A 26,775-nucleotide genomic window follows, 5' to 3' on the forward strand; every position below is an offset into this window, starting at 1 on the left:
CTCTCTCTCTCTCTCTGGGTTTTAGGTTATTTGAAAACACTGGGGGGCAGGGGAGTTGGGGAAAATGACTACATGATTTGCTTGCACATGCATATCTACCAGCCCTGTGGACCCTAGATTGACGTCCTTGGTATTATCCATGCATTGATTTGTATCCCATTTTCTTTTGGTTTTCTTATTGTGAAGAGCTAATAAATAACATGAAGAGAAAAATGTGAGCAGATCTAAAAGCCTAGGGCCATTAATGACGACGACAGTGAGGACGTCAGCCAAGGATGTGAAAGCACCAATCTACTCACCACTCCACAGCACACTACGGAGGCAGCTATAGTTTTGGTTTGTTTCTCTCTAGTAGTATACTCACACGATTCCAGATAGGAAACGTTCATAAAAAGATAGGAAGGATACCAATCCAGTTCTTCTTTTTTCTTAAAAGGTACTTTTTAATTTTGAACATTTTATTATATAATTAATGAAGTTTAATTAATTCATCAAAAGTCCTCTTCATTGCTCATACTAAAAACATAAGGAGAATGTAGATGACATTTTGAATTGGAACATATAACAGATTTTCTTAAAGAAAAAGCCATTTTATATGCATATATAAAATGTTTCAAAGTTAACAAAATTGTCTTCATAAAGGCCAAAAATAATTTTATTAAAAATATAACAGAAATACAAGAAAAATATTTATAGCCACCAATAAGATAAGTGTTCATTAAGAGCAAAGATAAAGTTATCATCCTTCCTTAGCTATTTAGATTCACACAAAAAATTTTAGTAAAACCAATTTTTAAAACAACAGCAAATAATATACTTTCTTTGGGAAAACACTTTTCAAACATTTTAAAATATTCTGATGACTTGCCTTTTATATTGAGGTTGATAATGAAGCATATACATCTTATATGCAAGAGTTATTTTTCCAACCTATGTTCACTATTTTGAATTTTTAATATGCACAGATGATAATTCATTTTTGAATACTTTGATTTCTAAGCTCACTACTGTAGGCACTAAATTGTAATTTTTCACACATTTATTTAATATGTCAAACAGAATATTGAGATAAATGGTAAGGTTTATTTGCAAATAATTTCAAATAGATTTCTTTAAACAAACTTTCTCAACAACTTCAGTTTTCCTTCAAAAAAAGAAAATTTACCCACACAATACAGTGTACCTCACACATATTAGTGCAGAGCAAGAATTTATGTATTCTTAAGTATTCGTATATGGGAAGAGGATAAATGGGACAAAATATCAGTACCAGTATAACAAGAGTCACAAATCTAGAGAGGAAGAACATGAAGTAATGTTTTTATTCCACCTTTTCATCTGCTTTTGTTTTTACGAAGAACTCTGGTTTGTAGATACAACGATAGGCCAAGAGTTGAGGAAGAACTCCATATGCTATGTTTAATGCTAAAAAAAGGATTTTCGCTTCTTCAGGGACTCTGTAGACATAAGCAGTTCTAGCATGAAGAGAAGCACCAATGTGAGAAAACTGAGCCTGTTGCATTAAAAAAAAAAAAAAATTGGTAAGCATGAAATTTGTGTTTAGCTGGATGCACGATGAGTTCTGAATGGTTCATTCAGACTATGTTTCTGTGCCCTCAAAACCAGTCTTACCTGCAGACAGAATACCATCAAATGATGGTCTTTAATATGATAGTCTTTCATTAAATGTACTCTTTCGTTAAATTTAGGGCCATTCTTGATATAACTGTTCAAATAAAGTATACATTCTTTAGTGTGGTTCGTCATGCTAGTTTTGTCTTTTAACCCATCCAGTGTTCCTTACCAAACATTAATGGCTCAATCTAACAGAAAAGTCTGAGTAAAATCTCAGTTTTGTTCTGATTTGCATTCTGGAGAATCCTACATAGAAACTCAGTTATGGCTCACAAATTATGTCTAGTAAAAATGAAGGAAGTACAGAGTTTAAGAAAGCTAAAATATTTTTAGCATAAGAGAAGCACTGGGAATCTCAGCTTTGTTTATCAGTCTTTCATCTACTCCTTGGAACAAGAACTCAAAGCCTTTTTGTTGTATATTTTTTATTTGTTTTTTATGCAACTTAAAAAATACAACACATTGTTTTTAAGATAAGGCTGTTGCCAACTTGTGTGGAGGTAGGAGTATAGTTGCTCATTATAAAATGGCAAATATACACGCAGGCAAACTTTTCAAATCAAATTATAATTTACTTAGAAGTAGGACTTGCCAGCAAAATCTGAGTTTTGCTAAACAGCCTCCCTCTATGCTTGTATACTTACTTGTTCAGAACACACAATCAGAATGTGCCCATTGGTCTTTTTTTATACTTTTCATAAGCATAGAGGAAAACTATTAGAAAGGGTCATATAGGCCACAGCAGGATTAAAAGCTCCTTTGAGAGGATTTCCTCAGGAAATCCTTGTATCATTACAAAATGCAGCCCCAGAGTCTGCATTTTCATTTCTTGCTGAAATTCAAGGTATAGATGACAATAGGATTGGGAATCCAAACGTGATTCTTAGTAAATTACTAGTTTATCAGGATCAAAGTGAAGAGACAGAAGATACTGCAATCTAGAGAAGGCACGGAAGTAACAAGAATGAAGAACTAAATAATTTCCTTTAAATACATAAGTTATTTTATATTTCCTTCCATTTGAAATCAATTTATTCTGCTAAGTGGTTAACAGATAAAAGTGTTACCACTTCACTTTACCCATGACAAGAAAAGGACAAGCTTTTATAAGCAGCATCATTATGAATTTTTATCAGTGGCAGATATTTTAATGGGCTGCATTTTTACAAATCGCTGATATATTCTGGAGATACACTCTGGTATGTTTTTGCTACTCTCTGGAGATAAAAATTAGTGTGGTTTGTTGCCAAGGACCAACATGTGAATTGTCTGCACTGTGATCCATGAGACGCTGAGAGGGCTCTGCCCTCGGACACACCTCCCCTAGGCAGATGCCAATCACAACCCAGCAAACGTGTGTGCATCTCTGGGCTCTGAAGACAAAAGACCTTGAGAGTCAAAGGCATTTGCCAGGGTGCCCTGAGGAGCTGCTACTGTGGAAATTCTAGGAACTCTGAACAAGAGATTGGCCCCCCTCACTATTTTTCCTTAGGGCCTATTTTGAATGATAGTGTTTTTTTACATATATAGCCAAACTTTTCTTCTGGACTAAAAGCTAAATTTGAACCCTGGTTTTCAGAAATGTTTGATGGCTCTACCTTTATGGACACTTGTAGACATCAAGAAATCACAAAATTTGGGAATATGCCAACCATACTTTAAGAGAATAAGAAATAGGAGCGGTTGTGCCTACTTGCATAGGGAAGCCTGCATCAAAAGTCAGTGATTCCATGGGCTCTTTTTCTGCACTAACAGTGCAGTTAATACCTCATTCTCATGAACAGCAAAGTCATGACAACAGTTAAAAATGATTCATGTCCTTAGATTAGATTGTAAGCCCACTGGGCAGGTACTGTGTCTAATGTTCTGTGTGACACTTGTCGCATTGTTAGAGCTCAATAAACGTTCAACAACAGTGGTCTTGTGACTGTCAAAATACAAAAAGGGTCTACAAGGCCAGGTGTGGTGGCTCAAGCCTGTAATCCTGGCACTCTGGGAGGCCGAGGTGGGAGGATCGATTGAGCTCAAAAGTTTGAGACCAGCCTGAGCAAGAGTGAGACCCTGTCTCTACAAAAAAAATCTACAAAGAAAAAGAAAAATTACCCAGACATAGTGGTGCACGCCTGTAGCACCAAGCTACTCAGGAGACTGAGGCAGGAGGATCACTTGAGCCTAGGAATTTGAGGTTGCTGTGAGCTACGATGATGCCGCTATACTCTATCCAGGGCAACAGAGCAAGACCCTGTCTCAAAAAAAAAAAAGTCTACAAAGTATTTCTCTATTTTTGTACCTGTTTTGTAGGCCTTTTTATTCGGAATTATTTGACAAAGACAAAGATTATTACATTCCTAATCCAAAGAGGTGTTTGTATATGAGAGAAGAACTCTGAGGCCAGTTGTCTGCAGCACCCAGTACTGCTCATAGTTCTAACAGGTGTAATGATTGCCATACCTCCAGCCATAGTTTCCTCCCAAGGCATGTGTTATTAAATGTTCAGGGTTCTGAAGTTTTAAAAAAACCTCAGTCTCACCTGAGAAGGGTTCCCTTCCTAAGCACACAGCTGATAAAGGGCCGCACAATTGTCTGCTGGGTGATGTTTCTAACAGCAGGAGAGCCCCTGAGAAGGACCTGAAGAGCTCAGCCTGCACATTATTCTGGAGTCAGCTCGCTCCACAAATTCAGTGCTGCTGAATTAACATGTGGATGCCAGAAATCTCCAAAATTTAGTGATGTGAGGTTGAGTTCCTAATAATTTTTCTTCTATTACATTCTAAATCATCTTTCCCCTTACAGAAGTAATTAAGATATATATATATACTCTGATTTTTTTAGAATGGATGATTGGAATGAAAAATAAGACAATAAAAGTGAACAAAGCTTAAATTTTAATAGTTCTGTTTTCTTTTATTTACAGAAACAATCTGGAAAAGATGACTAAAAATCATAATCCTAGCTCCAGAAGGAAGAACTGAAAGAGTTTATGTGCTAGTGTTAATGTTATAAGCCAAAACTAATGTGACCATTGGGACAACAGCTAGGATAGGCTATTTGGTCAATACAGTGTGAGTTGCTTATCCAGAACTGTGCTATCTTTTCCTAGGGTTTTCTGAGCAGCATAGTATAGTGGTTCAGAACATGGACTGTGGAACCAGATCACCAGAGTCAAACCCCATCTCCACCGCACACCAGCAGTGTGGCCTTGGGCAAGAGCTATAACCCTCTGGCATCCTCATAATGGAACCTACCTCATAGGTTGTTGTGAAGGTTCAATTTGTGATATTCTTAGTGCCAAGCACTTAGGGCTATTCCGACACAAATACAAAACTCAACTGAAACACCTATTCATGATCTGGTGCTCTACGATGTAAAAAACCTGGGATCTTTGTTTTTAGACACCCTTCTTGACCATTTGACTGTCAATGTCTCCACAAAAGGATAAGTACTTAAAGATCCTGAACCCAAAGTCTAATTGTAATACTAAATAAAGATGTTTTAGTAATGAATCACGCCAGAAGCAAATGAGTAGAATGGGATTTGCATTAGGATCCCAATTATCCAGGTTTTTCCTAAACCTTTACACTCAGATATATTTTAAAGGTCTTCATAAAGGAAATAAAACTTAGGAAATTTACTTCCAGTAGAGTCAACTCTTTACAACCAGATTATCCACATGTAAGCCTCCAGACCATAGCCCTGCAGAGGCAGGGAGTTAGAAAGTCTGAGGGCAGCCAGTGGGAAGGGGTACCACCTCACTGCAGTGGAACGGATCCTGCTTCAGAGGCTCCCTGCCAAACCCTTTCTGAGTCTGTCCCAAAGCTTTCTCCCAGTTTCTTTGGGTTTTTTGGCAATTGTACACATAGCTTAGCTAATCTGTCTACAGATTGAGCAACATAAGGCATTTTTCCAGATTCTCACTGGGAATCTTCTATCAATAATGATAACAGCAACAGAGTTACACCGCTATTATGTGCCAAGCACTGTTCTAAGCTATCCTGTGCATTACCTCATTTAACTCTCACAGCACCTCCATGAGAAAGGTACTATCCTCACATCACAGAAGAGGAAACAGGATCAGGGAGGTAAAGTAACCAGGTCGCTGTGCTAATCAGTGACAGGCTCACATCGGAACCAGTCTGCCTCCAGACCGTATGCTCTTAACCATATTAACTATACTGGCTCTGATTTTTTTTTTCATTTTCAGTGATATTTTAGTATAGAAAATACCAATTGATAGAAAATGCTAATATGTAAAGATCTAAGCAGCCTATATGCTTTTCAAATTAAACTTGCAGCTTTAATCCTGTGGTAACCATTTTACATGAAAAGACTGTTGGGTTATAAATAAGTCCCCAAAGGAACTCTTTGGTCTAAAATGGTTTTATTTTATTCAGTTTTCTTTTACTTTTGAATTGATCTTTTTGATTTCTGAAGGCAGCAGATTTGGCAGATTCCTACATGGTCTGAAATCAAGGACCCAGTAACTATCCAGCATTGATCTGTACTGATATAGAACTTTTCAAAGGTTGGTTTTTTGTTGTTTTGTTGTTGTTAAATTGCATAGACTTAGGAGTTCACTAATCTTTAAATAAAAGCAGGTTTTAGTAAATTAGTTGGGATTGTGAATGCATAAGGCTTCTGAATTAGGAATGGCATTTTCAGCAAGCAAGGGTGCTGATCAAGACTACAGAGAGTGCTTTTTATGAGGAATATATCAGGTATCCCCCTGAGGTGAGAATCCATTTCATAACCAAGTATTTGCTAAGTATAAACCAAATCACATAACTGTAACTCATCATTCCAATAGTATGCATTGTTTAGTTGCGGCATGATTTCTAACTTTTCCTTACCCTACACATAACAAGTAGGTAGATATTAAAGTCCAGCCAAGAGCTATGGGAATGTCAGACACATAATTCTTGAATTATGCCACCCTTTTACCTGCTAGGTTGGGAGAAACATTCTTCTGACATTTAGAAGATGTGGTCCTTAGCCTCAGGCTGTGAGTCTTGGCACTCACCAATAAGACGGGCTTCAGCCTACCTTGTAAACTGGGCAGTGATGGATGAACCCAAGGGTTCCTGCAAGGCCTGAGGTCTGGCTAAAGCTGCCCCTGCTATTGCCAATTGCTCTACAGTCCACATTGCCCTTCCCAAAACCACCCAGCTAGAGTCACAAGTGCCCATCTGCAAGCTTAATCTCACCAACAGGTTAGCCTGGGCTTAGTCTTACTGCTACAGGGTCACACACCCATTTTTTCCCAAAACAATTACTTCCTAAGTTTTCTGACTGTTGACTCTGTCCACATTCTTAGGCCTTTGCCTCAGTTACCTGCCTAGTTCCCCAGTCATCTCCTGCAATTTGACCAGGTCCAGCATCTGGTCTCTTTAGCCTCCTAGCTGATGACACCTAGCTTTCCTGCACTGAGGACTGGTACTATGCAGACCAGGGCGCATGGCAGACAGAGAAGGCCTGATTGTACAAGCAAAGCACACAGGTAATGAATAGCTGTCAAACTCTGAGCAATCTAATTCCCTGAAGAAAGGGCTGGCAAGAGTGAAGTGGGTGGGAGGCCCTCTGTCCTGGAAGATACAGGAGAATAAGGCAGGGGAACCAGGTCAAGAAAACAAAAGCTGAGGCGCACTCTGCCCCCAGCCCTGCTGCACACTCATGCCTAAGTGCTGCCTTGCGTTGCTCCCTGGAGAGCCTCAGCCTAATCAAGCCCCGCTCGGCCCTCAGAATCCAGCTCAGATGTCACTGCCTCCTACCCCCAAAGGTTCTCCAACTCCTCAGTACCATGTGAAGTCTATCTTTGGGCTGTAGGACTCTGTGCCACAGCTAATTGCTTTCATGGGGTGGGAGAAAATATTAGTAACAGGAGAAGAATATGGGCTTTGTAATCAGACAGGATTTCACGTCCCTATTCTGCTAGTTAGTAACTGCGATCTTAGGTAAGTAACTGAAGATGTCCTGAGCCTCAGCTTCCTCATCTTTAAATGGAGACTTTTTTATAAAACTGGCAAAGATAATACTATGTGTTCATCATGCTGTTTATTCTTTGGAGGCACACAGGAAGACCACATTTACCAGCCTCCCTCGCAGCTGAGTTGGTGCCAGGCCTGGCCCTTGAAAATATCCCACATCATCTTTGCACAAGCAAAAACTATAATTTTATTGTGTTAAGCCATTTGAGTATTTGTTACTGCAGCAGAGCACATAGCCTATCCTTGCAAAAATAGGTAAGTAAACGATTTAACCTGGTTTGCCTGGCATAAAGTTAGGTATTAAGAGCTTGGACTAATCTGGTGGCAGTGGAGCTGGGAAAAAAATGTGTTTGAGAATTACTCCTGAGTCAGAACTAACCAGACCCAGTGATGGTCTAGATGTAGAGGGCGAGAGAATGGGGGGTGTAAAAGAACTCTACCTTTCTGGCCCAGCACAGTGGCTCACTCCTGTAATCCCAGCACTCTGGGAGGCCTAGGGAGGAGGATCACTTGAGTTCAGGAGTTCAAGACCAGCCTGAGTAAGAGCAACACCCTATCTCTACAAAAAAATAGAAAAATTACCCAGGCATGGTGGTGTGTGCCTATAGTCCCAGCTATGCAGGAGGCTGAGGCAGGGGGATTGCTTGAGCCCAGGAGTTTGAGGTTGCAGTGAGCTACGATAACACCACTGCACTCTAGCTGGAGTGACAGAGCAAAACTTTGTCTCCAAAAAACGGAATTACTCCACCATTTCGGTTTGTGCTGCTGGATGCAATTGGGCCATTTACAAAGATAATGAAAAACTGGAAGAGAAGTTGTGAGGAATATCAAGTTCTATTTTTCACATTAAATCTAAGATGCTACTGAGACAGCCAATTAAAAAGATAGAGTTTGGAATTAGATATAGGAGTCTGGGAGCAGTTTGGGCTGAAGGTAGAAACTGGAAGTCATCAGCCTATACTTGGTACTGAAAGATATGGAATTAAAGACCCCAAACTGAGGCCCGAGGAATTAGGTATTTAGAAATCTGCCAAGGAAGAGCAGCCAGTGAAGGGAGAGAAATTTCTCTTCTCTCTAGTCACTCAAGGAAAGGATACGAACCATTACTTCTGGATGCTGCATCAACTGTGTTACATACTAATATTCTAATTTTATGATTAAGAAGTACCTCAAACTGGAAGGATTTAACATTTAAATACTATAACTGTTTTTCAACTCTGTAAATTCTAGTTACGTCTTTTTGACATCATGGTTACTATACCATGAGTGTAATTGACTGTGTATGCCTAGAATTTCTGGATGAACCTCATTCTTAGGCCTGCTTGAAAAGACCAAGACAAAGATAATGTTTTTAAAGATGAGTTCAACTGTTTTTTATTTCTAATGAGAAAAAAAGGTAAAATTACTTAATTTTCTTCCTTGTTCAGAAGATCAATTTGTTTTGCTAATTGTTATTTAAAAGTGTGCTTTGTGTTATGTGTGAAGTTTTCCATAGATAATTTCATGTTCAATGTAGTAAGCTTTCGCTGAATACCTAAAGTAGGCCAGGGACTTGGCTAGGTGCCAGGGGGGATCAAGTGATAGGCTCTGCTTTTCAGGAATAGAATTGTTTTAAAACCAGTTTCGCTGGTTCTGTATAGCATAGTATAATGGACTTCTAAAATCTTAAATTTAGATAAACATCTCAAAGATAACAGTTCTCAATCATTTTTTAGTAGCCATGATGTTCAGTGATAAGGAAACAGTCCTATACACAGCAGCATCACTTGCTGGGTATGTGACCTTGGGCAAATCATTTAACCTCAGTGGGTCACAAACCTACCAGATAGTTATTGTGAGATTTAAATAAAATGTATGTGCAGAAATGTCTCCTAAGGAACATAAACAAAAGGTGACAACTATCTCATCTAAAACACTGAGCAAACATGCTCTTCATATATTCAACAATGACAGTTAGATGACAAGTAAACTTCCTCAACAGAGGATATTCTTAGTACCTGAGCTAGACCTCCAGCATGTATCAGTGTGACGTCAGGCATCCAGGAACATCCAGGAACCACTAAGCCATAAAGCGCAATCACAAAGTAAGGGACAGAATAGAACATATATGCCAGCATCTGTATTGAACAGAGAAATCACATCATCAGCAAATTAGCAGTTAATGGCCTAACAAGTACAAAAAAAAAAATCAACATTTTCATCTTTGAAAATGTTAATTTCTATTTCCTATATGGGACCATACCTTCCCCTTTTTATTTTTTTGAGACAGAGTCTCACTGTGTTGCTCAGGCTAGAGTGCCATGGCGTCAGCCTAGCTCACAGCAACCTCCAACTCCTGGGCTCAAGCGATCCTACTGCCTCAGCCTCCCGAGTAGCTGGGACTACAGGCATGTACCACCATGCCCAGCTAAGTTTGTCTATATATATTAGTTGACCGATGAATTTCTTTCTATTTATAGTAGAGACGGCGTCTTGCTCTTGCTCAGGCTGGTTTCAAACTCCTGACCTTGAGCAATCTGCCCTGCCCGTCTCGGCCTCCCAGAGTGCTAGGATGACAGGTGTGAGCTACCACGCCCAGCCCCTTCCCATTTTTAAATAGAGAAAATTAACTTTAGAAAAATCGTAGTCTTTACAACTATTAATACTTGACCTGAATTTTAGGATAAGCAGCAGGATCCTTCAGGTAGGGCTCTTGGAGTTGTGTATATAATCGGCAGAGCTCAGACGGGCAATCCAAAGCAATCTAGGGACAAAATAAAGTCATTGTAAAAATACAGTTACATCTGGTTCTTAGGTTTGCTCATAAGACTAAACATGTCAGGTTTAGTCACAAGCTGCTTTGCCATTTAACAAAAACTATGCATTGTAGAGGCTCATCAATGAAAGGGAAAGAAAGGAAATAAATATTCTGCAGATTGACTCCAAAGAGATTAAGCAGAGGTTAATCACAGAGCAGGAAATGGAAACTAATGCTCTATTCTTGGATACCTTTCGAATATTCAGAGTTTTAAGTATCTAGGTTTGGCTAGCCAAAGCACAGCTTGCTTTAGATTCCCAGTTTCATTTTTCCTGGAAATAACTAGCCAACGATTCCCTACCGGAAAAAAAGTATATTTCTACACCAAATTTATCTTACTATGCTTTGTAAGATTCAAAAATAGCATCCTCCTCTCTCCAGTGCCTCACAGTATATGGCCTTTGGGGGCAGTAAAGGATAATGATTTGAAAGCAGGGTCCTCTCTCTGAAGCCACCTCCAATGTCCACTTTGAAAGAGAGCAGAGCAGATTTAGTCATGGTGGTGTGGACTGTAGGCCACAAATAGACAATTGTCCCTTTGGCACATTGCTAGGTCCCCTCTGAGTCACCTTCTCCCTCAGGCACCATTCCTCGTGTCCTTGGCCATAAATGTCCCACCCAGATAATGTATGAACGTGGGCCAGTGGTTGAGTTGGTAAAAATGGGCCCCAAAGGACAACTCTTAAAACAGCTTTTTGCCCCGAATCCAGCTAGCTGCATAGGATCCTTAGATACAACCCGAGGACCCCAAAACCATAAGTTAGATACATCAGCTTCCACTTTTCACTCTATTCCCCAGGTGCTGTGCAGTGCAACTCCACAGGCTCACAGTAGTTAGTAATTGTCACTGAAGGTGAATATAATTAACCATATAATTCTGAGCTCCTCAAATTCATTTCTACCACGAATGAATCATGAAACTATAGCATTGTGAAGGATCACTGATCAATAAAAATAGTAACAGCAGTCATATATTAAGCACTTACTATGTTTTAGGTCCTCTACCAAGTGTTTGATGCATATTATTTAATCTTCAAAACAATACTATAAGGTAGGTACTATTATTTTACAAAGGAGAAAACGGGGGATCAAAGAGGATAAGTAATTTTTCCAAGGCCACACAGCTAGTAAATGGCCAGGATTCCAACTCCAAGGCCTGTGGGTCTTTTTCTTAACCTCTACACAATAAAAGTGGTAAAGGAAAAATACAAAAAAATGAAATTCCCACATTCCCTTCATGTATTTCAGTCACATCAATATAAAGACTCCAAAGCTGGGCATAATTTAGTCCACGCTACTCTTACCAGGGAGAAAGTCACATGACCCTACATGGGTGTGAACTGTTGATCGAGTGCCCCTTCCTCAACCCCACCAACCCTGCTTCTGAAAACACAGGGATGTTCTGTGCCATGGTTGTATCGGGTATCACCCTTACCAAAGATAATTACATCTAAATCAGAAACGTCAAACGACTCAAAAGCATGGGACTCTAATGGCTCATTTTTCAGGGGCCCTAAAATAAGGGAAGGAAGATACTTTGAGTGGAGCTTTATCTAAGGACCAGAGGGAGGGGGTAGAAAACAGCCCCAGTCCACAGCTCCAGGCTCTCATGAGAAGAATAGTGTGATAATTTGCTAAGAAGTCTGATAAAAAAACAAAAACATATTTTCAGGTTTTTCCCATTTGGAAGTATTAGTAGTATAGTAATGTTATGTTACTTCGGTCTGTTATGCTTACCAAGCCTCTGAGCAGGCAAAATCCAGTTGCCAGGAGGAGGCACACGACCAACATTAAATCAAAGGGTCTTCTCAGCAGGTCCTTCGCTTGGGCTTCTTGAACAACCTAAAATAGAGTTTGTAACTAAAGAGCAGGCCCCAAGTGCCAAACGAGAATCTGAAATCTGAAACACGAAATGCTATGACAAGGGATGACAAGAGAATTTAGAAGATTCATAGTTGATATAATAAAGTGCTGGCCATGCAACTTTAGGAAAATCATTCCCTCTGTCACATCTCAGTTTCCTCATCTGTGAAATGAAGAGACTGGGCCAGATGTTCTTGAAGGGGCCCTCTAGCTCTATGAGTCCATATTTTTCTTACAATGACATTTTCATAATTATAAACACACACTCAGTTGAAAAATAGAAATGTAAACCATAAGCCCACCATTCCACTATTAATAGTTGGTATACTTTTCCAGTAATATATATAAATGAATATATTACATATATACACACATACATACACATATAATCTGCATAATCTGTATTCACAAAATTAGGACTTTGTATATAAATAATTCTGTATTCTTTTTGCCCTCAATATCTACCTATATTATAAGCACTTTCATACATTATTAAAAATGCTTCTAAAACTAATACCATATAGAAGCATCAGTCTTTAGCAGTTCTCCCATCTTTGGACATTTAGGCATTTTTCACTGTTACTCTTAATGTGATAATGAAAACTTTGTACATAAATCTTTGGCAGCATCTCCCTGATGATTTTCTGAAGGTAGGGTCCTACAAGTGGAATTATGAGGTTGAAGGGTTACATTTGTTAAGATTGGTAACATTGCCAAATTGCTTTGCAGAGTACTTCTAAATTTATGTTCCTGTCAGCACTGTATGACACTGCCCGTTCGGTCCTGGCCATCACTGTGTTTTAGCATTAAAAATAACAAATAGTTCTACGTGCCTCATGACATAAATACTCTGCTGATATGCAACCTCCAAAAGCAGTGGAGCCAAGACTACGGGTAAGGTTACTATTTTTTCTTTTTAACAGCTACCTCCTTCCTCAAAGGGATGGAAAGGGGTCCCGATTGTCGGTGTGCCAGCCAGGGTTTATACAGCAGGTGTCTGAATGTTTGCACATGAAGTGTCTGTAAATTTTAATGTATTTTAATGAATTCTGTTGTAAATCTCTTTGTAAAATGAATAATCATGTTCTGATTATCTCTAATAATTCATATTTTCATATATCAATTTAGCTTAAAGGATCTTACTACATGATCTAATACCTATAAAAGGAAGAAACTTAGAAAGATAAACTAGCTATGAAATGAAGACCTTAACAGAGTGCCTGCCAGACCAGTATCGTTTCACCTTGACCACTTTGGATGTGGATGGAAGAGAGATGTCTCAGAAGACGTCTCCATGGGCCTGGATCTCCTGGAAATCAGACCCTGTGGCTACGTGGAGTAACTTGAACAGCAGTTTCTCTCCAGCATCCTTTCAGCAAATATATAGGTATCACAGAAAGAGGTGCCCAAGTGCTCAAAAGCCAGGCCATTAACAGCCCCAGCCAGACCACACACTGTGGACTTCATCTAGTACACAAATGCACAATCTGATGCCTAAGAGCCAGTGTGGCCATGGGCACGAGAAGTTCCCAAAAGTATGGCCTTGTCAATAGATACACACGTATTCAGACAGAAACAGACCGTAATGGCTGCATTAACTAAGATATAAACTAATGCCACATAATCAAAACAGTCACACTGATTGAATGCCCCAGTCCACAGAGTCATAGTTCAGTTCAGTGGTCAGTGGATGTGAATGAGCCCTATGAGTTTGAGAACGGATTACATCAAAACTTTATAAAATCACCTTTGAGGGATAATTATAATTTTCTGATGGCTGATTATAGATTCTGAAACCAGCCCAGACAGGAAGACAAGTATATGGTATGCTTAAGAAAAAAGCAGGGCAAATTCGTGTTCCATACTTTCCTATTTAAAAGAGAGAAAGAAAGAGAAAGTCAAAAGTTTACCAAAAGCACATCTAACACAAGTAACATTTAGAATACCTCCCCATCTCAAGTCATCTAAAATTTTGTTACAGGCCATACAATATTTTTAATGAGACCCCCCCAAAAAAGGGGATCAGTTTAAAACTATTACATGTTTAGTATTAACAGACATGTCCTATCTATAGTATTTTAAAAGCATATTTAATATAATATCCTGATTTCCTACATGCATAAATAAGCTCTTTTACTTCAGCCTTCAAGAATCTTAATTTGCAAGTACATTTTTGGAGCTCTCATTGTGTCTGGAGTTATATCTAATACAAAGAGTTTTAAGAAATATTTTCACACTAAATGTAGCCATAAACACCATACTCGCCCCCTCTACATCCTTCTAAAAAGTCAGGAATCCCTGATACTTGACTCTCTCATTGTTCAATGCACACTTCTGAAAATTGCTCAAAAGATATGATTAAGGAGGGAAAAAAGAATGAATGTGCAAAACAGATTTTTGGTAAGCGTGGAATCTCTAGGTTCTATTATCACCAAAATAGCTTCTCTGTTTAAAAATAAGCCCCATTGTTTCAGAAAAGGAAAATGAATTTTAAGATAAAGTTTCTTACCTACAATGTTTCCTGGCACAAAAACAACAATGCTCATAATAATAGATCCAACCCAATATAGGCCAATGGTTCTATAACTTTCTCTGTAACAACAAAAGAAGCTTGACTTAGTGCATTTGTCTTAGTGCACTATGAGCAAAAGATGACCCTCAATATTATTTTTATTCAAACTAGTTAAGCACATGGAACAAAATAAATCAAACACAAGGAGCCCTGCTAATCAAACTTCATTTCCATGTGTGATATACTGTATAGCCTTTATTGTGTCATTTTAAATAGGAAATTATGCTGCCTACACTGATCTTCTGTTAAACTGCAACATGGTCATCACTGCCAAAGGACTCCTGGATTTCCATATTATGTATGAAACCCACAGCATGAAAAGAAAAAGTTCGAAGAAGAAAGGAAATTGGATTCCTATTTCAAAACATCATAAGTATGAGTCATAGGATATTTTTGTTTTGTTTTGTTTTGTTTTTTTGAGACAGAGTCTCACTTTGTTGCCCAGGCTAGAGTGAGGGCCGTGGCATCAGCCTAGCTCACAGCAACCTCAAACTCCTGGGCTCAAGCAATCCTTCAGCCTCAGCCTCCCGAGTAGCTGGGACTACAGGCATGCGCCACCATGCCCGGCTAATTTTTTGTATATATATTTTTAGTTGGTGAATTAATTTCTTTCTATTTTTAGTAGAGACGGGGTCTCGCTCAGGCTGGTTTTGAACTCCTGACCTCGAGCAATCTGCCCGCCTTGGCCTCCCAGAGTGCTAGGATTATAGGCGTGAGCCACCACACCCAGCCTGAGTCATAGGATGTTAAATGGACTTACCCTGGGTCACAGAATCCTGGCCAAAGCCCCAAAGGTGAAGATAATAAATGACATGTACCCCATGCTATAAAGGAGCTGCTAGACATACACCCCTAATTGTCAATGTTGAGAAAAAGTTCCTTCAACTAATAACCCCAATAACCCAACTCCATACTATGTAATAGGCTATGAGAAAAATTCAAAAGGAAGACTCTCTGAAGGGAAACAGAAATGAAGAATACTGTGTGCTTCCTGTCCCACCCCAGCCCTCAAGCCAAATACAACCAAACCCTAAGGGTCCCATTCACAATGACTGGGATTGTCACAGGGAGGACAGACAAGAATTAGCTGGCACTGTCCTTGAGTACATCATGCAGGGGGGTGGGTGTCAAACTGCAGCCTTGAATAGGGCAGAAATGCATGGCTTTCTCTAACCTGGAAACAAACGGAGGCTGGGAAGGTAGTTGGTCTTGAGACATCATGAAAGATTCCTCCCCAAAGGGTAGACCTCCTGGGTTACAGGGACCCCAGCAGCAAGAAGCTGTGGGTGTCCCATCACGGGCAGGCAAGACACAGGAATTCAGCAGAGAGAGCACTGTTCACCCAGAGACTGGTGCCAGGCAAAGGTTCCTGTGGCAGGGGTCACCAAAGAACCCACACGTGTGCCTCACAGGACTAAGTCAGTATTTCACGACAGACAGAGGGTGCCAGTAACCAAAGAACAGCCACTTTCAGCGTCTCCAATCCCATGTTCACACACACTCCCAGAGCCAGCCGCAGGGTGAGGTGAGAGAGGACGAAAGGACCACATCCCCAAGCCTCAGAGCTACACGTGAACTGGGGGAAAGACAGAAGTCTTGAACTAAAATGAGACTGAAGTTTTGAAATTTAGATTAAAGTTTGGAATGTGCTTGGCTTTAATTTTTGAAAATGAGACTGTTCTTCTAAGAGAACATACTCAGAAAGCCAAGGTCTGCCCGAGCTGTTGCAGAGCAGCCCAAGGCACGTGTTCAAAAGGCAGTGGTACGAGGAGAACCTAGCCATGTCTGCCTTGTACCCCTGGAGCTTCCATTCACGTAGGGGTGTACCTGTTTGCGCATCTGCCTCTATGCGTAACAATTCCTTACATACCGCTTATCAGTCGCTAAGGTGGCAAGGGCACACACCGGTGAACTGACTTACTCCCATGCTATGGCCGCCACCATCACCAGGTACATCAGATAATGCGCGGAGCCATCCCAGTAGCAGATCATGTGCCCATATGCAGTGTTCAGATACGGTTCACCCTGAGGAGAGCATTAGAAAGAAGTCCACTTTAAATAAGACTCAGACATTTCGATGCAGAACACCAGGCCTGTATTGCAAGAAAAATAAAACAGCAGAACAAATTTGTGTTAGTCTGCTAGGATGAAACTATTCCTACCTCGCTACAAAACTGTTAGAAATGTGAAACAATAACTTTACCCCAGAGCTGCCAAAATGAGGGTGTGGCCACAGAGGCTGGAACTAGAGAGGGCCTGGCCAATGGCCTGTGATGCATCAACACAGGTCTGCGCTGTGATACGAAGGTACATGGTGGTACAGGCCATCCTGGCGTCATGGCAAACTCACTGAGGCCAAGCCAAATCTGGGACAAAAGGTGCTTGGCTATGGCCAGAGGGGTGACCAGGAAAGACCCTGCCCACCAAAGCCACTGGCTGACCTTAATAATTCGTGCTGATCCCATGGCTTACTGGGCTGGGCATGGGGACAGCGCTCATTGCCCACACACCTACACACAGGCAGGCACTGAGCTCAGAGCCTCACACCCAACCCCTCATTTGACCCTCCCAGCAACCCCATGGGATGGATAGGATTGACTGCATTTCACAGATGAGGAAATAGAGGCTCCTAGAGGGAACACGACTAAGGCCTTGTAGCTAATGTCTAGTGGAGACTGTACTACCACGAAAAGCCATACCTCTCCTGGGAAATTTTTAACTTTAGGAAAACAAGACTATATAATGAACTACATTTCCCTTTTGCAGGTGGTTCCATTTGCAGGCGGCTCCTAGACAATCGCTATCAAATTTTCATGGGTTTTACTGTTGTTCTGACTCCACCTGTTTTCCTTTCTTCTCTCTCCCGTGTCTGTGCCCTCCTGGCTGTGTCGCTGTCTCCCTGCCCTGCCCCAAGTCCTTTCTACAGCAGGGAAGAGTGTGGATCAGCCAGCCCGTCAATCAGCCAGCCACGCAGGCATTCACTGAAGCTTCGTGCTCCCCTGGGGCAAGGACTGTTCTGTCATCTCTCCCCACAAATCAAATCAAATTAAAATCACAGAGGAGGGGGAAACAGAACTGAAGTTGTACTTCTATACCCAAGCCTGGCCCACATCGCCCCTCTCTGACATGCTCTGGCTGAAGAATACGTCCAATGTGATGGTTTCAATCTTTCCTGCCTGCACACCTGGCTCTCAGAGCCAGAGCTGTCCCCTCCTGGTGGCTTGATTGACATCTAATTGGGTGGTCCCTAGGCCCTTCGAACTCACCTGAACGCCTTTAATTCATCAGCGTCTCCCCTCAACCAGCCCCCGCCTGGCCTCTCTGCATTAGGGGCCATGCCACTCAACTTACCAAGGTCAAAACCACCGGGTCATTTTTCTTTTATTCCTCATTCTCCTGTGCAGTCTTTGGAAAATCCTATCAATTTTATTTCTGTAATGTCACCCCCCCTTCATCATGGCCTCAGTTAAGCCCTCAGCATCCCTCACTGGACCACTGCTACCTTCCCAAATGGTCTCCCTACCTCTGTTAGCTTACATACAAAGCTCCCCGTTACTTGAAACACAGGTGAAGACTATGTATGCTTTCAGCTCTGCTCTTTATTTCCTGTGTGACCTGAGTAAGCCACTTAACCTCTCTGGGGCTGGATTCAGCCCACCCTAAAATAAGAAAATAGGACGAGCTCTCTTAGGTGTCAGGGAGCTCTGTAATGCTATGATTCGGGTAGGGCAGGGGGAGTGTCCATCATCACAGTCAAATGGCTTTTTTAAGTGCCTCAGTGTCTGGTACTTCACCAGCTGAAGACTGACTTGGGCTTTCTGAGATACTAATGTAGTAACACAGACACACAAATACTAAATTCATTTAGCGTACCTCATTTATATTAAATACAAATAAAGGGGAGAAGTAGGTCATGTCAACATGTGGGTCTTGAGTGAGAGGAGCCGTGAGAACTGACTGTTGGGGAGAATTGCCTCCCACGGTCTGATCTCGCCTTTCTGCTTCACTTTCCCTGGGAATAAGCAGCCTGAGTCTGTTACAGGACACGCAGCGCCACGTACCGGACCCGCGTACACTAAATGAGAGAATTTCTGTCTCTGGGCCCGTGGTCTGGGCTGCTGGCCCTTTGGTTTAAGCCTCGTCGTCACTAAGCAGTCCCATACCTCTCTCAAATAGTACGTCATGAACCCGTCGATGATCCCATCTTGTTCCAGTCCTATGATGAGGTTCACCACGCTGGTAAATCCAAAAACTGCAAACACTAGAGCAAAGAAAGCAGCCGTTTAAAAAGCAGCAGCTCAGGAGGGACAATTACTAAGCGTTTGGCATTAGCTGATAATAATGGAATGTTTTTAATGTTTTCCAGAAGACACTGTGGACATCACCAACATAGAACAGACCTTCTGCACATCCGGCAGGATCTCTGTCTGTGCTCATGGACCTCCCCAGCCCTGCCCAGTGTTCTCACCCAGGAACAAGAATAACAAAGTCACTGCTAAGTCTGTCCCAGAAGATCCTACAGGTCACCCTACCCATACTCCCCTCCCTACATGCCCACATCCCACCTGGGCAGTGGGTACAAAAGCAGTAACCAAGTGGCCAAGGGAGCAGAGAGGTGACCACCAGGTTTAAAATGATGCAGATGAGGTGATTCATCCCAATGATGACCAAGCAGCTACTCACAGTGCGCTGCGTCTGCCCTGCTCCATACTGGAGCTCCTGAAGACAGGCAGGACGCTGATGTACAAGTGACAGTGGAAAAGAAAAAAAGCCAGTGATTTTAAAAAATGAATACAAGATGGTACAACTGAATACCAAAAAAGAAAAGCTGTAGCATCATAGAGAATCTTACTGGAGTTGTGGGCATCTCCTAAATGGGCTTAAAACTACTAGCAGCAAACAGCTGCGGAACAATTTTTAAACAGCAGGTGATGAAATTTAGTGCACATCAGTTTGTCAAAGCTGCATTTCCAAGTTGTCATAAATCTGCGTCTCAGACTATGGGATGGGCATGGACAGCAGAAAAATCTGACAGTGAATATAATAAAGGCTGTGAAAGAAGAAATGGAGAGGAGAGAGGAGAAGGTGGACTCGGAGGAGAGAAGCCAGCCTTGCCCAGAGCCTGCGGCCGCGTGCCAGCATTCACATCTGCCTTGCCAGGAGCGCGAGGCCCGCTGGTGCGCCGTCCTGCAGACGCGCCTAACCCGTGTCTCCAGGGACGCCTTCAGCCCAGTCCTCACCGACAGCATCACTTTTTGACACTCATTTTACAGAAGCCTCCTGGGTGATTAGCCATCATCCGTCTCCCAGGGACGGAAGTGCTCCGCACGTCATCTACCAGTGACCGCTGGGGCGGGGTCTCTGCTTTCTAGGGGGCGAGGAGTCTGGCCTGGGCCCTGGCCCTGAGGCTGCAGCGTGATCAAAGCTATAACAGCGGCCAGGACAGGGGACTGAGGCTGTAGGAGAGTGGGCATCCGGCCTCGAAGAGTCATCAGGACAGTTAGCGTGGACTCCGTCGAGTGGGCAGGGAGAAGGGGGCCAGACAGCACCGGAGACCAGTGTGGAAGGGCAGACGGGCCTGGCAGCCAGAGGGCCCAGCTCATCTGCGGACGGCTGCAAAACCTTGGGCAAGTTACATCATTTCTCCAGGCTTCACTTTTTTATATGTGGATTGGGAGAAGCTAATTACTCACAATTATTCTTTCTCAGCCCACCTTTGCCAAGGTCCACTGTGGGCAGAGAATGCTCCCTACACCATTGATGATGGGCTCGGCCCTGTGACGCTTCAGCCACTGAAATGTGAGTGGCAATGACGGGACAGCTCCAAACCAAGGCCACCAGCCCCTCTGTGCTCTGTACCTGCCACGAGAAGGGCACGGCCTGGGGAGCTGTTGCTCCAAGAACACAGAGACACATGGAACAGCCTGAATCCAACCCACAGCCTGAAGCAGAGCGGCCGCAGCCAACGCACAAACCCGAGAGCAAGAAAAATAATGTCTGTGGCTGTAGGATTTGACACGCAGCATCACTGACGCAGAAATTTAAATGTCCAGCAAAGTGTCGGGCACAGGAAGTGCTGAGAGGCCAGTAACAGCTTTGCTTTAGGCACAATGAAAGGGCATGGGCTTTGGGGACCAATGCTATTCTCACTGACCACGTGACCGTGACCACATTTCGTAGCATCTCTGAGCCAGTGTCTTCATTTTCCAGCAGAGGGAATGTGAGGATTAAATAGAGCGATGCCACTAAAGTGCTCAGAGCCGTACAAGGCACACTCAGAGGCATTGTTATTTATTTAACATACATGTATATTTGCCAGGCACTGTTCTAAATACTTGACAAATATTATCTTATTTAACGTATCAACTCTCCATGGCAGGTACTATTTATTTTCCTCTTTATGGAAATGAACAGGAGAGGCAAGGTACCGCTGAGTTCAGCACGAGGTGGGGGGGACTGCAAGTAGCAGGCTGAAGGCAAAAAGCCCAGGATGAGGCTGGTACAGAGGTCAGAGGTCAAAGCATGCTGGGGATTTGGGAGCAAAGAATGGAGGGGTGCTCTGCCTGGCCCTGGCAAGAACCCTCCAGCAGGACCCCACCTGGGGAGAAAGGGGGGTCCAGACCCCGGAGAGGTGACAGCTTGGAGGTGAGGGCCATGTGGTCCTGCAGCACCTGCACCTCCAGCCACTGTGACCAGTGGGCTCAGCATTCACAACCAACACATGTGACTGAGGCTGGAGTATTACATTATGAAGTAGACTCAAATGATTTCCCTCCAGGAAGACCTACCATAGAACAGCGGGTCCCGGGGTGGTTTTCTTTTGACGAGGACACGAGCCAGCAGGGCTACCAGGAGCAGGATGAGGGCAGCAACCCCTACAGTGGTCCAGGAACTGCAGCAAGCAGAACAGGGAGGTGGTCACTAACAAACACACTGGTGCCTGGAATTTCCTGCCTATTGAACACACTCTCTCCCAGCACTGTGTAATTCGTACATAATTCTGCCTCTGCCTGCAGCGCATGGCACCATAGATGGAGTTCGTGAAGTGTATCTGCAGCACTTTGGCCCATCTGGGCCACAGCCCCTGAATTCCAGGGACCAGAGCCATCACTCTCCTCTCCCTCACTCTCCTCTTACCCTGCCCACCTGCCTCATGCACACAGACAGTGTGTCTGGAACTCCCTTTTCCGCCTCCCCACCTGCCCCTGAGATGGCCGCTGCCCTGCTGCCTCTACCTACCCACTCCTCTAAGCCCCATTCCCAGCGGCTGACAGGCCTGACCACTGATCTGCCACCTCCCTCAGGGCCAGTCAGAGACCCTCAGACCAAGCTCCAAGGAACACACAGGCATCACAGCCTCACACACTTTCCAAGGGGACAAGGAAGAAGGGGCCATACATCATGTGCAGAAGCAAATGGGCCAGAGAATGAGGCCAGGGAATCCAAGGAGGAGAAGAGTCTAGGCTAGACCTGAGGCCAGAATGAAGACAGCCAGACACCCACATCCAGGCCAACAGGCCAGCATCCAACCCCACTAGCCAGAGAAACCAAGGTAAGGCTTGGCTGGGCACATCCCCTAGTCCTTCTGGGGAAGGGGAATTGCACCAAGGAGACCAGGGGCCAAGGCCCCTATTCAATGGGGCAGCCCTGGGGCATGAGACTCAGTAGAGTTGGCAGTCAAGAGACCTGGTTCCTAGTACCCACTCTACTGCTGCTAACTATGTGACCTTAGTCACACATTGCATTCATCTGTTTATTAATTAATTGAAGAACATTGAAGAAAAAACATTTTGCACACCCCTATGTGGCAGGCACTGTTACAGGACCTAAGAAGACTAGATGAATAAGAAAGGTCCCTGTCTACAGGGAGAGACCTATCAGTGAACTCCGAACTTGAGTTCTTCTCCGAACTTGAGTCACCTCCAGTCCAGGAGAGATCCTCTCCCTCTCACACCTCCAGCACCAACAGGGCTTCCAATTCTAGACAAAGAACCATCTGGCCCACTCCAATGGCCTGCTATACTAGAACCTCCTCACAACCCCTTAGGACTGCCACAAGCACCACTCCTCAGCTGAGACCCCTCCACACCGCCACAACCAACAATGGGCCCTCTAGAGAGCCTTAGCCATATGTCCCTGGGAGAGAGAAAGAGAAGGATAAAAGGAGGGAAGGTGAGGAGCAGGGCACAAATAGATGATAAATAGATGGATAGATGGATGATGGATGGATGGATGATAGATGAATGATGGATGAATGGAATATGGATGGTGGATGGACAGATGGATGATGGATGGACAGAAGGATGATAGATACATAGATGGACTGATAGATGGATGGACAGAAGGATGATAGATACACAGATGGACTGATAGATGATGGATGGGTGGATGATAGATACATAGATGAACTGATTGATGATGGATGGACTGATGGATGATGGATGGATGGGCTGATGGATGGATGGATGACAGATGTAGGGAGAAATACATTAGTTCTATGATAAGAATGAGATGCAATGTCAGTGTCCAGGTGAGAAACTAAAAATTGGTTTCTGGTGGTGCACATGAGTGGATGCTCCAGGCTCCTCCTATGGGATGAGCCGAAGGAGGAAGCTAAAGTGGGTCAAGAGCGAGATGCTGTGCGGAAACATCCGTGAGGAGGGCAGCAGTGCAGTGTGCCGGGTAGGCTGACAGCCGCAGGTGGTGGTCAGGAGACACATCCATCCCTGCTCCTACCAAGGGCCTGAGCTCACAGCCAGCACAGTCACCGGCCGTGCATGTCTGGAGTACGAGAGAGCAGTGTAAACTGGTTCAGGGTGTCCTCTCATGCTCTCCACCCCTAGAGAGAAGGGAAGAATGAAGTGAAACTGGGTCAGCAGATCATCTCTGTCTCCTGGTGTGGTCCCCAGAGACGTACCTACAACAGCCTAGTGCAGGGGCTGCTCAAAACAGGGAGAAACACGCCCAGCGGAGACTCGGGGATGAGAAGGACTGAGGCTAACTGAGGGATGAAAGGTGGTTAGTCTGAGGGAGTGGGAAGGGCTAGTTATGCCCGTCTATGAACAGACACCTACTGAGAGGGGACGTGTATGGAAGAGTATGAGCAGAAAGAGAGAGAGACCCTGACCCTTTCCTGACCCTCGTGGGAAGGGCTAGTTATGCCCGTCTATGAACAGACACCTACTGAGAGGGGACGTGTATGGAAGAGTATGAGCAGAAAGAGAGAGAGACCCTGACCCTTTCCTGACCCTCAACCTAATTTGCTTTTCTGTTTTTCAGACTTTCATAATAGGTCTGGTGGGAAGGAAGCTCAATTTAACAAAGTCAAACAACCGAATGCACAAGGCACCGGGCTGCGCAGGACACTACCAAGGTGAGCCGTAGCCTGGCCAGCTAAGTTCTGACCACAGAAAACTCCAATCAAGGGGCTGAGGGGGCTCAAAGGAGGGGGAGGATAGGGGGAGGGTCTTCAAAACGAAAAAGTGGCATTTTTCTCTGGCCCATAAAGTCCAGGTGTGGCTTCAACAGTCAGCGACGGGGAGGAGGCAGCACCCCAGCCAGAGGGAGCAGCGTGAGCACAGCAAGGAGGCAGGAGTGTACAGGAGTGTTCCAGGGGCAAAGGCAGTCTGGGGTCACTGAAGCATTAGTGTGTGTGGGGGGGGGCAGGCTGTGGCCAGGCCTGGGGCAGGGGGCTCAGGCGGGAGCCTTTGCCACAGGTCAGAGGGCCAGTGCCAAGGAGAACTGAGAGGAGGGAATAGATACTGGACTAGCCCTGAGACTTGCAGGGAAGGGACAGTAGGAGGAAGGGAGTGGAGAAAGGAGAGAGAGAAGTCAAAGGCCATTGGGATTTTAACCTGCAGGAGGGTAAGAAGAAGGGTTGGAACTAATTATTCAAAACATTATAGCAATGCGCTCAATAATGCACAGCAATACATAATTCAGTCTGTATTCGGTAAACGCCATCACCGTCTTCCCAATGGCTGAGGCCGCAACCTAGGCGTCATCCTCAAACCCTCTTTGCTGCCATGCAACCCTTCAGTAAGCCCATCTGCGCTCCCACAGCACACGTCGGCTTCCTGCCCCTGCACAGCTTCCTGTTCCCCTGCCTAAAAGGCTGTCCCCAGATCTTCCCAAGCTCAAGTGTTACCTCCTCCAAGAAGCCTTCCATGGCCACCAGCCGCCTTCCCAGTCACCCTATTTTACTGTCTGTGTAGCAGGTGGCTATCAGTTTGTGCATTTGTTGATGTCTGTCTCAACACATGTCTCCCCAGCCTTTTCTGGCTTATTCAGAGCTATGTCCCCAACCCTTGAAACAGTGCCAAGCACACAGTGGGCACTCAATATATAGTCACCAAACTGTCCATAATGCCATTTTAGGGGCACGGGGTTGCCCCTGCATTGTGTTGACTGACAGGCGCATAATACTCAGCTGCCCAGAGCTGCCGCTTCCGTGAGATGCAGCCAGAGGCTGGGTCAGACCAAAGGCAGACACTGCCCGGGGCTGGCAACTTGGTGTAGGCGCTGTTGGTATAAAGTGGCTACAGCAGGGAGAAAGGAGGAAGTCACCACTGCACACAGAGGCTGCTCTGCAGCCTGAACGTCTGAAGGGGGTTTGCAGTGTGGGACTGATGTAATTTCCTTAGCACCAACTGCTAAGAAACATAATGGGTTACTTCCTCCTCACCCCAGACAGCAGGCACAGAGGCAGGCACTTCCCCACCGCCCTCTCGGCCTCCAGCTGCCAGGTGCGGTCCCCTAGCCAGTGGCCCTGCAGGACTGGGAACCCAAGCCCTGTGGCCTCCTTCACCCCACCCATTTCCTTAGCATGGAACCGTTCTGCCTCTGGGTCCCACCCTACGCCACCGCCGAGACGTGGAAGCACTTCTCCATTCACAGCACCCCTTCACAGTCCGGTCCCCTTGGATCGTCGCTATAGAGTGGGCGCACAGTCCACCTGACACAGCGAAAACTGAGGCCAGGCTACACCACCAGGCCTAGAACCCACGTCCTGGCCTGTCGGTTCAGGTCTATTTCTGCTAGTCATTCACAACAGTTTCTAAAATTAATAAGAAATGATAAGTATGCGAAAGTCCATACATGGAAACGTTCCCGTGAGACGCCAAAGGAGCACGCCCGAGATAAGGTGGCCAGGCTGCAATTTCCTTGTTTGGTCCGCTCCCACCCCCACCCCGCCCGGAGCTCCCCCAGGGCAGGGGCACGGCTGTGTTACCCTCTGTGACCCGGGTGCCCCGCATGGCGCGCACCAGATCCCCGACCGCGCCGGCCCGGGCTGGCACCCGCTCCCTGCGCGACCCCTGGGGCGCCTCCCCCGCCCTGGCCGGCGCGGGGCCCCCGGGGCGCGAACCGTCAACCCCGGCGCGGCTCGAGCCTCATCCCAAAAGTTGCCCGCGCGCCCTGGGCGCGACCCCCGCGCGCTCACTCACTCGTGCTGGGCCGCCAGGTGGTTGAAGACGTAGGTGACCGGGATGGCCGAGAGGGACAGCACGAAGACCCCCGTGGCCGCAGAGGCACTCATCGCGGCGGCCGCGCCGCGCGCCCTTCACCGCATCCCGCCCGGGCGCCCCGCCCCGGCTTCCGGCAGCGCCCGCGCCCCTCGGCGCTGCCCTCCGAGGCGCCCCCGCCGCGCTCCGCCCCGCGCCCCTGCCGCCCGCACCGAGTCCCCTCGCCCGCCCGGCCCGGGGCGCAGGGCCGCGGTGCAGTCCCGCGGGTCCTCCCCGCGCTCCCGCCGGGGGCGCCCGGGCTCAGCGGCGCGGGTCCTCGCCTGGTCACGGCCGGGGCTGGGCAGCGAGCAGCCGGAGGGGCGCGGGTCTGAGCCACGGGCCGAGGGGGGTGGAGTCAGACCCGGGTGTCGGAGCAGGAAGGGCGTGCGCGAGCGTCCATGCGGGAGCCCACGACCCGGAGACGGG

The 26,775-nt window shown here is 45.1% G+C and overlaps 1 protein-coding gene across 7 annotated transcripts; it reads right to left on the reverse strand.

The window, feature by feature from the left end:
* Positions 1-1,302: 1,302 nt before the first annotated feature.
* TM6SF1 (transmembrane 6 superfamily member 1) lies at positions 1,303-26,775 on the reverse strand. Of its 7 annotated transcripts, none has more exons than XM_012763211.2 (10): positions 26,293-26,762; positions 21,637-21,740; positions 19,012-19,109; positions 16,770-16,873; positions 14,786-14,868; positions 14,024-14,145; positions 12,151-12,255; positions 10,267-10,359; positions 9,614-9,733; positions 1,303-1,513 (listed from the first exon to the last, which is right to left on the reverse strand). In XM_012763211.2, the coding sequence occupies exons 1-10, from the start codon at positions 26,382-26,384 to the stop codon at positions 1,322-1,324; spliced, it is 1,113 nt and encodes a 370-aa protein (XP_012618665.1). In that variant the 5' UTR covers positions 26,385-26,762; the 3' UTR covers positions 1,303-1,321. The 7 variants fall into 7 exon arrangements, with proteins under 7 accessions (XP_012618665.1, XP_075860822.1, XP_012618666.1 ...); XM_076004707.1 differs by lacking the exon at positions 26,293-26,762 and adding an exon at positions 25,946-25,963; XM_076004709.1 differs by lacking the exon at positions 1,303-1,513 and adding an exon at positions 5,868-6,393 and having other exon boundaries at positions 26,293-26,775.

Source organism: Microcebus murinus, chromosome 7 (assembly GCF_040939455.1).
Source record: "Microcebus murinus isolate Inina chromosome 7, M.murinus_Inina_mat1.0, whole genome shotgun sequence".
Classification (NCBI taxonomy): Eukaryota; Metazoa; Chordata; class Mammalia; order Primates; family Cheirogaleidae; genus Microcebus; species Microcebus murinus.